A 14,528-nucleotide genomic window follows, 5' to 3' on the forward strand; every position below is an offset into this window, starting at 1 on the left:
AGCTATACTCAAAGCTGAAATTAAAGTAAACAAATACAACTTTTCCAGAGAACATGAAATCCCATAAGTAGAAAAGGGGAAAGTTTGAGCTAAGCCCACAGCGATTGGCATCAAGCTTCAAACAGGGTTGCACCAAAGCAAATTTAGCTCAAACAAGGAAGTACCCTGAAGGAGTCTCTACACAAAACAGGAAGCTCCTCCTTCAGACAAAAGTTAGCTGTGAATCAATCAAGACTATAAAAGTACACGTCTATGTAAATACAACAAAAGAAAGTCTTCATTATTTGTCCCTATTAATACTAGCAATAAGGTATTATAAGAAATACTGTACTGCCACTAAAAAGGTACAGTCCATTTACTATTAAGCCCATTTGAAGCTCTTACAGGTTGGCAGTTTGGACCAGCAGGGAACACGTATGGGAAACAAATATTTAGTCAAATGAAGTTACATATGTGTGGTTACTCATTTAAGAATGTAAATATTTAAAGTATGCATACTGAAATGACAGGACATTACTTATGCTTATGTTAGCATGTGCTAATTCGGCTAACATACACTAGCCAAAGACTTAGCACGTTAGCTCGCGAATGATAATCAATGCAATTATTTAGTATAGAGGCAGCTGTACTTTTAATAACGGTAAACTAAACTTCACATTGAAAATTCATTCAATTAGATACTGTACATCAGTGGGACCGATGAGTGGAGTTAAAGTATCAAGTTAAACAGGAAAATTATAATATACAATATATATATTTATTTAAATATAGTCAACTGTGTTAAAAGACAGATGGATACTAGAAATATGAATGAACAATATTGTGCATGTCGAAATGTAAACAATGGATGGTTTTTGTACATTTCCAACAAGGCCATTAAAAGAAAATCCCTGTTTAAATCACATGTAAGACCAGGCATGTAGTCTTGAAATGTCATTGCGGGTTAGAGGAGTATTAGAATAACATCAGGAATAGGATTGTGAGGTTTACTGTGCTAGACACTTTATTTCTGCTGGCCTTGAAGATAGAAGGCTACACTTCATAGTTATTGAGGCTGTTAAGCAAATGTGAGGAGACGAGATATGGAGATGAAACTCCTCTTCGATGCACTCTTACAGACTGAGTTTCCTCTGGGAGAAAATGATGAATAGCTGCTGTCTTGTTTTTTTAATAAATGCAGTTTTAATGATTTTTGCGTTTTGTTTTTATTATCAGGTCTTTCGCATGATGACTTAACAAACCTAACAAACATATCTGGATTGTTGCAAAACAGAATATTTATTTGTATGACTCAAATGTTCTTCTTAATGTTAATTTGTTTCTAACTAGTGGCGTTTTCCTGATTGATGTTATGATTAGACTGTAATCATTGGCTGCCGCTTGAGAGCATGCTCATCCTCCTGCGCGCCGCTGCACACCATTTGAAGTGTTAAATACTTATTATGGCATTACTGACAACTTCATTTGCTAGTTGCAGGAAGTTTGTCAATGAAAAATGTCTTAATTTGTGGAATTGTTGTGAAAATGTCCACAGGATTTTTTCATATAAATCAATATGCCATGGTTAGAAGTGTATAATCATTAAGTGCACATGTGATCAGCACAAGGAATATATTGTACAGATTATTTTACTTTTATTTGATCAAATAATTTGAAATTACCAATAAATAATTTATTAAACGTGTTTTATCAGACATGTTCAGTCAATAAAAAAGTAAAGATGATAATATGAAACACTTTCTCATTTACAAATCATTTTCTCAAAACGCTAACCAGTCAAAGGGGTTTTTCACAAGAGACAACCCAAATAAGTCCTTTATAAAGGGTGTCTTAAAAAAGTAAAAGATTATCCTAGATTAAGCCAGAAGAGGTATGCAAAATTGCATGAAAAATATCCAAACCAAATCTACCAGCCATAAACAAACCCATAAATACTTTATGTCCATAATAAAAGATAATATTGGTAACTTCAATGCCTCCAGCTTCGACATTCTATGAGAAGATAATTCATTTTGAATTCCCTTACAAGCATGCAAATGAGATGAATATTAAGTGCTCAAAGATGCTCTACCCCAACCCTGATTTTTTCTACACAGGGACCCAAGGCCACATACATACAACTTTCTGTTGGACCAGCTGTCAGCACGCTCTGGAGAAACAATGATGTTTAGACAGACTTCTGAAATTGCCCTGAAACTCCTCATCAACATCCCGTCAGCCGGGTGCAGAAGATGTGAAGTGTGGACTCAAAGACAAGATGAAATGGAAGCACTGTAATTGCTCCCGCAATGCGAAATGGCAGGAAGTAAAGAGGGTTTAAGAGCTTCTTGTGGAGGTTCAAAACAGGCTTTAGAAAGACAAGTCGCATCAGTCAAGACACAGACCAAAATAAAATAAATCCTTGGACAAGTTATCGTCAGTCAGGGTAGATTCCTCAGAAGGAAACAGCAAGTTTTTGCTCCTTAGCTGACCCTGCAGATGTTCTCTCAGACTGAATCTAATCACAGACAGCTTAGTCTATTTGTTCACTTCTAACAAAATACTTCCTGTCTTTTCTCTCCTGCTGTATGAGTATGGCTATATTGTATCAACGGTTTTACACTGAAATAATGTATCGTATGAGGAGTCCTTGGTAATGTTCTGTGCTCATGAGAGGTAGCGGGTGTCTGCCATGTCGTGTATTGAAGGGAGAGAGCAGCCGATGATTATTTGGGCCATGTTGGTGAACATCTAGGGCCGCTGTACAGCCAGCATACCACACTGTGAGGCAGTGTGTCAATATGCTCTCTATGGCAGAGCGGTAAAAGACCACCAGCAGCTTTTGACAAAGATGGTTCTTCCTGAGGATCAGCTAAAAGTGCAGCAGCTGCTTTGATTTTTCAGAGTGGCTTTAATGCAAATTTACCAGGAGAGGTTGTCTGATATGTGGGGAATTTAAAACTGTGGACTCCACGCAGTCACCATTTATGCAGATTGGAGAGGGGTCTGTTCTACCTTTCCTGAAGTCCAGGGTAAGGTTAGTTCATAGCTCATTTGGTTTGCTCAGAAGAATTACAGCATTACAATATTTTTCATTAGGTCTGGTTTTAGTCTATATTTAAATGCTCACAATATAATGTATGTTGCTGTGTCATCATTGTGCGTGAATGAGCCGATTACATATTCCTCGAGGATGAAGCTATGCATAGAATGAGGTCAGTTTAGAACAAATCTGTTACATTTCATCAGATACATTTAATAAATAAAGATCTTGTTTTACAAAGACAGTTTTAGGTTTATGAGATCTAACAAGTATTGAGGTTTGTTAATTGAGCCAACTAACCCAGAACAAAGGGTTTAAAAATCAAGTGTAAAGACTGGGAATGTATTCATTGGCGCTATGTAGCTGGCCCCTGCAGGGACACTGTGAGGCTCCTCAGTGTCTGTGCCACTGTAACTGATCCTTTGAAGCACAATCCAGCTTCTCATTCCCACAAACAGGCTGTTATTAAGATCCAGGGGAGTTGTTTGAGGTTTCCTAAATCAATGGGCAGATCATGTGAACAATTCAACTTTAATATAGGAAGCAGGGGGGGGGGGGTGCTTTGTGTACGCTTGTTAATGATGTAATGTCAAAAAGCTTACTGTACATGCAGAATAGCCGGAGGACGTCCATGTGCCGTGTCGAGATTAGTAGAGCTAAACACAGTATGAATGACCAACCTTGTGTGTAAGTTAAGGGGTCATCAAAATGACTTATCGGTAAATCTTTGATTGGTTTTCAAAGCGTGTTTAAGGATTATTCATTTGTTTCCAGTGCCACAGATTCTCATGTTTTGGTTTATAATGATTGTCATTCATAGCATAACGTACACACCCTCATTCAGACAGGCGCTCAAAATATGTCACCAATAAGTCCTTGTGAAGACACAGGCCGCCAATTATCAATTGCTAAAATAATCAAAAGCCATTAGGTTGTTGACATAAAAATGTGAATCCTCCTGCAATTACTGTGATTTACAAGCACAGTTGTAACTGCATGACAATGGATGAATACATTTGTGCATGTGTGTTACAAACAATGGATGGGAGATTTATCTGCCTGCTGCGGTGGGAGGAAAACACAAAAACAAAAAGCTGAAGAATGATTTTGAGCTATGAGCCCACCTGTCATGCAAACCTGATCAATCTCTTCTACAATCCACAGAGGAGACAAAGATATTTACTTGTAGGGCTGTGTGTGTGTGTGTGGGAATCTCACCCTTTCATCCGGCACTTCACCATTTAATTACAAACAATTATGTTTTACATTAGTCATGTGCCATCCTTTTTGCAATGTTGCTTGAAATCCACTGTGGCTTGTGACTGGCGCAGTCATAAAAAATAGCTTTTTTCGTTTTAAACAAGGTGGTGTTTTTTTAAAATATATTACTGTACCTCAGAGCACTAAAAGGATACATTCAGTTCTCGACATAATGACAAAATAATTTGCCTCTGGAACACGCATCCATCTGGCATACAAGACAGCATAAATGGGCATTAAAAGTTTCAGAGGACCCACAGGAGGCTGTAAATACTTTTTAACATGTGTTTCGGGTTGTGGAGGTGGATGTTATCTGCATAATATATGCACTTTGTAGATGCAAGTACGGAGGCTGCTTAAAACACAAAATATCTCATTACGGTCAAGAAACTCTGTGGTAATTAAAGTTTTATATGGAAAAAAACCTGTTTACACCGAGGAGACCAACCTTGTGATTTGGTAAGGTGAACGAAAGTCCTTTTTGTAAAACACATTTTTGACTTGCAGATAATAATGTGTGTTCACATGCTATTTGCATAGAGATTACTGGGAATTTCAAAACCCGGCACAATCAAGATACAAAATGTGGTTTTCTCATATTGTTTCTTTTCCATCATTACAACGATCACACTGCCACAGTACAAGGAAATGCTTGATTCAAAATGTACACTGAATGGAAATGAAGGGCCTCGTAGATGATTAAGTGCCATCCCTTATTATTGTACAGCTGTTCCACTGATTTTACCGAAGAGACTACGTGTCAGGGGGGAAAAAGACAATAAATCTGATATAATTCTTTATCTGTTTGACTTCCAGATGTTGAACACCAGAAATACAATAGGCAATTCATCTTATTTTAGCACTTTCTTTTTAGTGGAGTGCAGTTAAACCTCCAACAGCCTCTCAGTACCTGAGACAGAAGAAATGTAAATCTTTTTTAACAGCAACACTGAGGAGTACAAGAGAGTTGTTCTTTTTTACTGACAGTGACAGAAACTACCCTCTGTGTCTCTCTGACTGTCCTGCTCTTCAGCTAAAGCCAGGAGGAACTACATCTAGGTACGTTGAGAGAAAAGATGTCTGAGATGTCAAACTGAATGACAAACATTTCTCTGCACCCTTGCCGACAAAACACAGGGGAAACACTTTGTTCCCGCACAAATGGGCAAACAAGGAAAAAATGCAATCAGGGATGAAAGAATGGAACAAGAGAATAAAGAGAGACACACACAAATTGAAAATGAAATGAGGGAACCAAAACAACTATGTAGTATCTAGAGGTCAACATGTCCTACATCACTAGAAGTATGCCCTTGAATAAGTGAAAGTGATGTACAAGAAGCATCATTTTATACAACATGTACATATGATGCTTTTGATCCAGAAATCAATAAACATGCAACGAAAAACCAAGAAAACTCCACTGAGGCCAATTCCATAAGAGGAAAATAATGCATACATCTGCCCTGTGATATGGATCTGCTCTAAAATTGGGTTAGTACTGACCAACCGAAAACATTGTCCTTGGTGAAGGTAAGTAGCCTCAGTTTTAGCATTTTGTCAGAAAATACATTAGCTTACTACAATAAATGTACCCTTTTTGCATTGCACTAGAAAGACTGAAAAGTAGTACGTTTAGCAGTAGTTTGTCAGTTCGGGCACTGGATATCAACCCTAAAAGCAGTCCTGTTGCAGTTGTTGGCAAAAGAAACACAGCCTTCTTTCAGGGAGAGCCTCTCTCAGGTTCCAATTACATTTGTTTTGTGGCATTGAATCAGAGGCAAAAAAAAGGAGGCATAGGCCTAACTCTGTTTCTCTCACCACTCTGAACCTAATCAGTACATCCGTGGAAAAAGCTCAGGATCAATACTTACAAATAGATACCAATGTTATCAATGTAATCCCATGAGAAACTACAATTCCCTTTTCTTTCTCACAAAAGTCCTGAGCTTCTGCCACCATGATGGACGATCCAAATACAGGGGCAGCCAACTCCAAAGAATATCTGTGTGTATATCTTCTAAGAAGTAAGGCCAACTTTCCAAAGCTCTGGCCATTTGGCAGTGGAGGAATTCATTTGTTTTCTTAATGGCCAGTTGTAGGAGAGAAAGGACCTAATGAATAAAATTAAGCAGGAAACAAATTTATAAATGTAGGATACAGCTCCGACTTAACTTTAACAGAAAGCAACACCTGGAGCCAAATTTCTGCGATTTCTCTTACTCTCTTACACACACATGCACATTTACTGATAGTGTCTGTGTGTTTAAATCTTTAGGGGGAGAGTTTCGCGGACTGTGTTGTTCAAGTGAATCTGAGCTGAGAGCTGAACCATCAAAGCTGAACTTATTGGTCTTGAATGGTCCTGAATATTAATGTGTGACCCAGAGCTAAACTCCAGATGAGAAACCCTCTGCGTGTGCAGCTGTGAACCAGATAAAATGGATAAATGCTGCCCAGGCTTGAAAAGAGATCCAACACTGTAGGCGGGCACACATCAAGATGGAATCAAGGTGTTATCAAGACAAACAGCTTATAGTAGAACTTGTATTATGGCTGGTAAAAAAACATACATGATGAATATCATATGATATAGGCTTATCACCAAAAAGTTGGAAAGAAAGGGCAAAACATATATCTTTTGTTTAAAAAAGTCACAGTTGACTAGTGTGCCCCCAAAAAAAGTACAGACATGTTTATTTTTCATTTTTATCAAATTCCGGGTGATATTTACCGACAATTGAGTCAGTTATAAGTAGATAATATACATCTAAGTTCTTTTTAACATCTATGGAAAGATTTTGGGTTGACAGAGTGAGAGCCATTTCACTGATGTCTTTCCTCTGAAATTCAATGTAATCTTTTTCCCTTTTGGAAAGCACTTTAAAGTCACCCTCAACTCAGACGTTAGTTTTGGGTATTGCTATTACACACAACTCTTTGACCTTCACTGTTCAAAATGATGTATGTGCAGAGTTTGACACTAAAAGGGTGTTTTATAACATGAATCTGCTGAAGGGGAAACGTTTCTCTGAGCTGTTCTTAAATGACCATTTGAACAGCCGAGCAGGACATTACAGCCATGATTCTGAAGTCATTCGAGGGTCCAATACACAACTCACACAAGAATGATGTGTATAAATAAATCAGTGCAAAAACACTACAAAAATGACCCCATCTTGTGTCCAATAATGACACTTTTGAAACATCTGCATATTCAAAGATGGATTTTCAATGAGGAACAAAGAGTAGCTCTCAAGGTTTACATTCATCAGAACAGAGTATTTTTTATTTCTTAAACCATGTATGAAATGCTTTGCAATTATCAGAACTCCCACCCATTCACAGTTTGCCCCCCTAATGATCCAAGCAAAGAAGAAAAGCTATGTTGTCACAGGGCACAACCAACAAAGAAAACCTTTACCTAAAAAGCTCAAATTATTATTATTAAGGAATATGATGTCTTAATGTATTAATTTTGTTGGTAACAGATGCGGTGTTGTGTTATCATCGAAAGGCAAAACTTGTGTAAAAAATAAGATGGATAAGGATTTGCATTTGGAAATATACCTCAATATATCCTTTGTACAGTCAAGTGTTCTTGTAATCCAATCCAGGACTAATACTGCATGTGAACCTCTTTTAGCCTGTACCTCTCCAAGTTAGGAACAAGGGGCAGTGACACCAATTCTGAAAACTATAGTCACTTATGTTCACACATTACCGTTTCACTCAGGTTTGATTCAAAGCCTAAAAAGGAGAGGATTTGATAATGAACACAGCCCCCAGCGTTCACCAGCCTACTCGTGTCTAATCAAGCTTGGGTGAAGTTCTCCCACTCCTCTTAACTCCACTACACACCAGGACTGAGGATGATTGCATCGCCCTGACTGGCTACATTACACCAATCTCACTGATGGATATAGATCTCAGCTGTTTGTGAATCAGCTGCTGGGGGACATAATATGAATGAAAATGCCCCAATAAGAGTGTCAAGTAGCAGGAGGACTTACAGAGAGGAATCAATAATCTATTACTTTCGACAGATTCTGTGTGTGAATGGGTGTGTAACTGTTGCAATAAGCACAAGTAGTACTCTATAATGAAGCTTAAAATCAGATTAACATTAAATGAGATCATTTTAATGTATTGCACAATCCTAAAATAAACCCTCTGGTGGCAAGGTGGGCAGCATTCTATCAATACATTGTTTTATATCAAAGACATTTTCAAGACATTTTGATAAAATTCTGATTTCCAGCAAGACTCAAAACTCGCAAGATGATGAATATTTAAATGGGAGATTTAAATGTAAGCAGCTCAGGTGCATCCCCCACACGTTTCAGTGAGTTAAAATTAATGTCAGACTCTTGCAACGACCTTTGCAATGTGCATAGTAATTGAATGTGTGGACTCATTAAGGCCTGATATATATTGTATCTCCAATTAACCACCAGGGAGGGAAGTTGACAAAGTCTGTTTTGTCCTCTGATTCAGGTGACCTTTTTTTCTCTGTTCTGACAAATCATCACGGACAGAACAACGCAGATAATAAGAACAGCAAGTCAGTTTATAATTAATTCCATGCGTACAAGACACAATAGGATGAGGGGATAAACAAAGAAATCTATAACAACTTTAAGTTTACAACAACTGAATTAAATACAGAGTTTAAATATGATGTGATACTATCTATGACACTAACACCTACTGTACATTTCAACTTAGACATGCAGTGAAACGCCAACCACACCGTGCGTAAACAGCTGTTGCTCTTACCTATTCTGAGGACTTGTGGTGAGCTCAGACAGAGCTGCACCACCAAGAGAAGACAGAGGAAAAGTCTCTTTCTTTCCTCCATTGTGCTCCAGGCGAACTCACCGCGGGCATTGACACCATGACAGGAAGAAACGGCCTCTATCCGAGCTCAGGAACACCTGACTTGCCATTCCAGCGCACAACCCAAGTTTTATTCCCAATGAAATGCTCTCCACTCTGCATCAGGCTGTCGCACAAAAGAAGCGAAGAAGCATAAACAGCGACCAAGTGGATCAAACTTTCCTGTCAAAAAATCTATCCAAAACACATCTTCTATGGGAAAACTGGCGGTAAACAGTAGTAAGCACGTCCACTTACTCACTCACAGGTCCAACAAGGAGGTTGAGCTGAAGGCAGTGAGAGCCCGCGGATCAGTGTTAACACGCCGAAATGCCATTCATTTCCGGTACGACCTTTCAAAATAAAAGAACGTTTAAATGTTAGCCTACACCTGAGCGTTGAGAATTCTTAATTCTTTTCTATATCTTGATGCGAAGTTGTCCGTATATGCTTATGTCATAATAATAGAATATATAAAGGTCCTGAAACTTGGTCTAGGCTTAAAGCTTTCCAGTATTCAAGTTGAAACACACTATTTCTACTTCATTGTACTACAAAATGAATTGCGCCGTTTGTCCCAAAAGTGGTTGAATACTATTTTTTTCCAAAAATAACGGCTATCTGATTTTTTATATTGAAAGACCAGTTTTGCACTGAATATAAATCTGTTATCTCTGGATAGTTTGGCTCCAGTCGGTTTGGATTAAGGAGCAGATGGATTGGCAGCGGCTCTCCACCGGTCCTGATGAGAGGAGAATAATCTTCAGGTTACAGGGCAGATGCCAGATTATCTCTCCCTGCAGACAAGCATGGTCTTATCTGACTAGGTCACTGGATGCCTTCCCATTGTCATATAACAACTACAGGACATGGCGATGTTTGTTTTTTTATACTGATTTTGAAAAGCTAAGAAAAAAGGAGTACCATGATGTGCTCTAACACCTACACTCAGAATTAAAAAGATAGTAACATCTCTAAAGAGAACAAACTGATAAAAAAAATGTGTTTCATGTTTTCTTTTAGATTGGATTTGCATGAAAGAGCTATTTTTGTGGCTCGCGACATCTATTTACTTTTGGGTTTTTGTAGTTTGTTAACTCTGGACTCTTGTGTGATACTGTGACATTTGAAAAAGGCAAAGATTCAAGGGGCCAGCTAACTCACATTCTTGATCTCCTCAAGACATTACGTCAGAACTGACATTTGGTTTATCACAATGTTTGTCAACTGTCTCAAAGCTTAGAGCCAGGCCAGAGAGCTCTAGAAAATGGCTGCCAACTTCAACCTGGACCTCTGACAAAACAGCCTATAGACAAACTTAATTAACTCAGGAGATGACCATCAGCCTCTCCAGAAGGAGATCTTGGGCAATAGCCCCAGCGCTAAACTGGTCTGAATACTGAGCAGAATTGTCATAGCGTCTGGTCAAGTCCTTGCATGTCAATGTCTGTTAGAGTTACAGAAAACCCTTAAAGGTTAACCCTAACCCTTTCAATGTATTCAATGAATACCTTTTAAAACAGACAGAATTGTATAGAAACTGAAGACACTGGATTGCCAGATTAATTTGAACTACATCTTGCAATTTAGGATATGTAAATAGATGATTTTATTACATTACTGTACATATTTAGCTTATTTACTTTAAATTTGTATGTGATGTTTTCTACCTTATACCATGCTACAGTTTTACCAAACCATCCTTAGTTTTCTTTTGAATTTTAACCTAAACTAAGAAACTATCGCTTTAGTTATTTAATTATTTGACAAACCTCAGATTGAAGGTAATATAAGCCATTCTTTTACTTCAGTCATGTGTAAAACAACAAATAAGCACTTTCACACAAATCTAAATTTAGAAAATTTATTTTAACATAAAATTGATAATACTCCACAGTTTTATGTACGAACACAGTTTTAGTACAAAGTACAAAGGGAGGAGTCAAAGGGGGTTCTCACAGGATTTGCCGCCAAGGCCAGGTGATTGTACCTCACAGTCTGAACGTCTCTGCTGGGCTCCATCACCCAGACAACTAAAAGCTAAGAAACCAGCAACATAATAAAAACACAATAAGAAACATCCAACGTGTATAATTTCTCTCCACTCTGCTCACACTCTAATCAGAGTAACTCTCAGATTCCCACCCTCCCCCTCACAGTTGGGTATTAAGTGCATGTTCAATACATCCATTAAGGTGCGGTGACTGTGTTGAGCTCAACAATCAGCGTGTTGTGAAGACATAAAGTGAAGCAGCACAGCCTGGTGGATAATGGAAGAGATGCAAGAGAGGAACTTTAGAAGGGGTTGATGCTAAATGTCATGTATGTGAAGTCTGTCTCTACCAGCTTTTCTGTGGTTGTGCCGCTTCCTGACATGACAAAGGTCAAAGAGCTGGAGAGAGAGAGAAGGAGATGATGATATCTGAAGGGAGGAAAACCGTTTGAATATCCTTGGGGATATAGTCACCAACATGGTTCTGTTGAATACCTCCTTTCAAAATAACAAAGAAAATTCAAGTAAAACAGGATGGTTGGAGGAATCATAATGCTATTAACCAAGATGTGGAGCATGAGAAGGCATGGCCTCAGGGGTCCGAAAGAATCCATTATAATGATGACCTTGATGGAGTCCAAAATAACAACAGCATTTTATTAAAGCAACAAAATTATAGGCGGGACATTCATGTGAAGGTCACGAGCGATGGCTCTGTCAAGCTTGTTTCTGGCACCAAACACACAAAAGGTGGTTTGTAACACTGGGCAGCTGAGTGTGGTGTAAACAGTAATAGTTACAGTCAAAAGGCAATAATTAAATAAAGATTAGGTACACTTTCTTTCAAAAAGGATATGCTAGGAGACAAAAGTGAGCTTCAAAACATTTTCATATCAGGGGTTAACGGCACTCTATTGTACTCCTGAATATACATCGATGTGCAGCTGATATTAACTTAAAATGATAAAAAGCACGATAAAGCTAGTTTGATCTCACCATCTTTTTACACAGCAGTCATTAAGCCAAAAGCCCCTGAAGAGAAGTTCAGTAACACACAGCCCTTTGAGTGTTAAAATACAAACAGTTTCTGAGTCAGAAAAATATAACACCCACATTCCTGTGTTGAAAAATAGACATTTTTGGCCAGAAGTTCCCTGTTCAGTGATGACGTCTCTTCAGTACGATGTGTGCACGGTACAGCGGCTGCCGCATGCGTCTGTGCTCCTGTGTACTTACAGTGTACATACACACACTTGCTTGTTTACTTGTGTGCACATGAAGTGCTGTCTTTTTCAACGTTCACATACAATTCCAGATGTTTATGTGAAGTTTGGGTGTATGTCCATAAACAGTGAGGACTGTGTTTTCTTTTGGGTTCACTTTTAAGCAGTTCGGGATGAGAATCTCTCCTTACTTGCTCGGTGGTTTAGCACTTTGGGATTGTCAGAACAAGGGAGATGCAGGTGAGGTGGGAAGAAAGGGGTCGTGTAGTAACACAGGGAGGACTGACTGAGGTTAAATTCCTCCTGTACACGAATACCTCAAAATTCTACATATTTAAAGCTTGTGTCCAATCTCTCCCTACTTTCTTGCGCTCTTACTTTATTTAAAAAAGTTAAAGAAACCACACATTATCCATTTCTTCATCTACTCTCTAATATTACCAATCAGAAGACATCACCGTTGCACCCGTTAGCGAAGTCGTCCCGTCGCACCCAGATGGCATCATGGTCTTTGTTTGTGGCCCCCTCCACACAACACTGCTTCAAGGGGGCGAGCGTTAGACCTGGAGTTGAACAGCGGGAGATAGAGACCCCGCAGGACGTGAAAGAGTCTACCGAGCCTGAATTGTCACATAGGTTTATTCGTTCTACTTCCTCCTCCTGCATCACGCTCAGCATGATCTCACTCCCTGACTCTCCTCGTCCGTTCAGGTTGTGGCTCGTCATTTGTCCACCCTGTAGACTGAGTCCCTCCATCCTTCCCTCCAGGTCGGCAGGTTCTGCTGACGCTGCTCGGACAGATTTGCAATATTCGTCGTCGTCGCTCAAAATGTCCGTCTCCTTCACCGGCCCAATGCCCTCACCCTGGTCTTCATAGCAACCCAGATCGAACTGTTCCTCCACCCAACGGTCAGTGTCCTCCCCTTGAGGTTTTTGGGTTTGAGGAAGAGCATGCTGGGACATCGACGGGTAGGAAGAGTGGTGTGTGGTGTCTGGATCAGTGCTGTTGTTGTTGTTGCCATGGAAAATCAGGTCTGTGTCGATGGTGATGCGGTTCCTCACAAGCTTCCTGCGGGCCAGCGTCCGTGATGGAGCTGATGCTGAACAGAAAGGAAACATGTTTTACTTTGTGAATGTCATGTACAAAACATATGTGTCCCTTCTTGTGCTGTGAATTAAAAGCTTTACCTAAGCTTTGTTACCTGCTCTGTTCATGGCGGGACGTGCGCCTTTAAGGGCACACAGGCGCTTTCCTCCAAATGGGACGTACTGCTGGTTGAGAGGCAGGGACTCTGTCTTCAGAAGCTGCCGGCGCTGCTTTTCCCTGAGGATGGAGTGGATTGCTTTCAGGAAGTCCTTCTTACTATCTGGAGAACTGCAGATTGGAGAAAAGCACAAGAACTTAAGATAACATACTAGGGAACATTTTCTACCTCCAGTGCACATGTTTCAAATTCATGTGTGGAGTTTTTTTGAAAGCATTAAATCATACCTGCAGCACAACTGGAAGGTTCTCTCTGGTCTTCCCTCAGATTCAGATCTTGTGTGAACTATCTCACAAACCGCTGTTCCCTCAGAGTCTGAAGAGAGGAAGAGGAAAAGACAGATTTGTTAAAAGCATTCAGTAAATTTCTACCATCAATTTAGTCCCCCTTAACAACAGGCCATTAGGCAGATAAACGATCACACTTCAGCAGGATTGCCTGAGGATGATTTAAGTTTCATTTAGGACAGAACTGTAAGGAAGGTTGCATGCACATACTAATAGGTATCCATCTGTTTTGTGAACAAAAGGTTATCGTTCATTTATAGGAAATAAAAAATGCAACACTGAGTTGAGATTAAGTCACTAGAAACAACCTCTTTGTTCTACGATGATTGAATCCTTCACATGCAAAATGTCTTTTTTTTTTGCTTTCAAGTGTTGAGCAAATGTACTGGGGACAAAAGTAAAATAATACTAATAATCCAACATCTCCCCCTTGAGGACATACTGTAGTTTAACTTTATTAATTAAACTAATTCTCAAAAAATGATGTGCAATATGTATCCCAAATCTAAAAATCGAAATGTTTCGTCTTCAATTTATGTGCAATCCCCTTTCTAGAGACAGGATAATTACAATGGTATTTGATTTAACAGCTAATGTATT

The 14,528-nt window shown here is 39.2% G+C and overlaps 2 protein-coding genes across 8 annotated transcripts in view; both read right to left on the bottom strand.

Moving 5' to 3' along the window:
* grik1a (glutamate receptor, ionotropic, kainate 1a) overlaps window positions 1–9,598 on the bottom strand; it is a 31,176-nt gene extending 21,578 nt beyond the window's left edge. For all 5 annotated transcript variants that reach the window (XM_063896111.1, XM_063896109.1, XM_063896112.1 and 2 more), the window contains exon 1: window positions 9,062–9,598. In XM_063896111.1, coding sequence (XP_063752181.1) covers window positions 9,062–9,143 — 82 coding nt within the window. In that variant the 5' untranslated portion in view covers window positions 9,144–9,598. The remainder of the gene's footprint in view (window positions 1–9,061) is intronic.
* A 1,412-nt stretch (window positions 9,599–11,010) lies between these two features.
* The window catches only part of LOC134872206 (rho guanine nucleotide exchange factor TIAM1-like), a 51,481-nt gene continuing 47,963 nt past the window's right edge, over window positions 11,011–14,528 (bottom strand). For 2 of the 3 annotated variants that reach the window (XM_063895386.1, XM_063895388.1), the window contains exons 27-29: window positions 13,869–13,956; window positions 13,579–13,751; window positions 11,011–13,476 (exon numbers count right to left, since the gene is read on the bottom strand). In XM_063895386.1, the coding sequence (XP_063751456.1) occupies window positions 12,821–13,476; window positions 13,579–13,751; window positions 13,869–13,956 (917 nt within the window). In that variant the 3' untranslated portion in view covers window positions 11,011–12,820. Of the gene's footprint in view, window positions 13,477–13,564; window positions 13,752–13,868; window positions 13,957–14,528 lie in introns of all 3 variants that reach the window. The other variant, XM_063895389.1, reaches the window with a different exon arrangement.

Source organism: Eleginops maclovinus, chromosome 11, assembly GCF_036324505.1.
Source record: "Eleginops maclovinus isolate JMC-PN-2008 ecotype Puerto Natales chromosome 11, JC_Emac_rtc_rv5, whole genome shotgun sequence".
Lineage (NCBI taxonomy): Eukaryota > Metazoa > Chordata > Actinopteri > Perciformes > Eleginopidae > Eleginops > Eleginops maclovinus.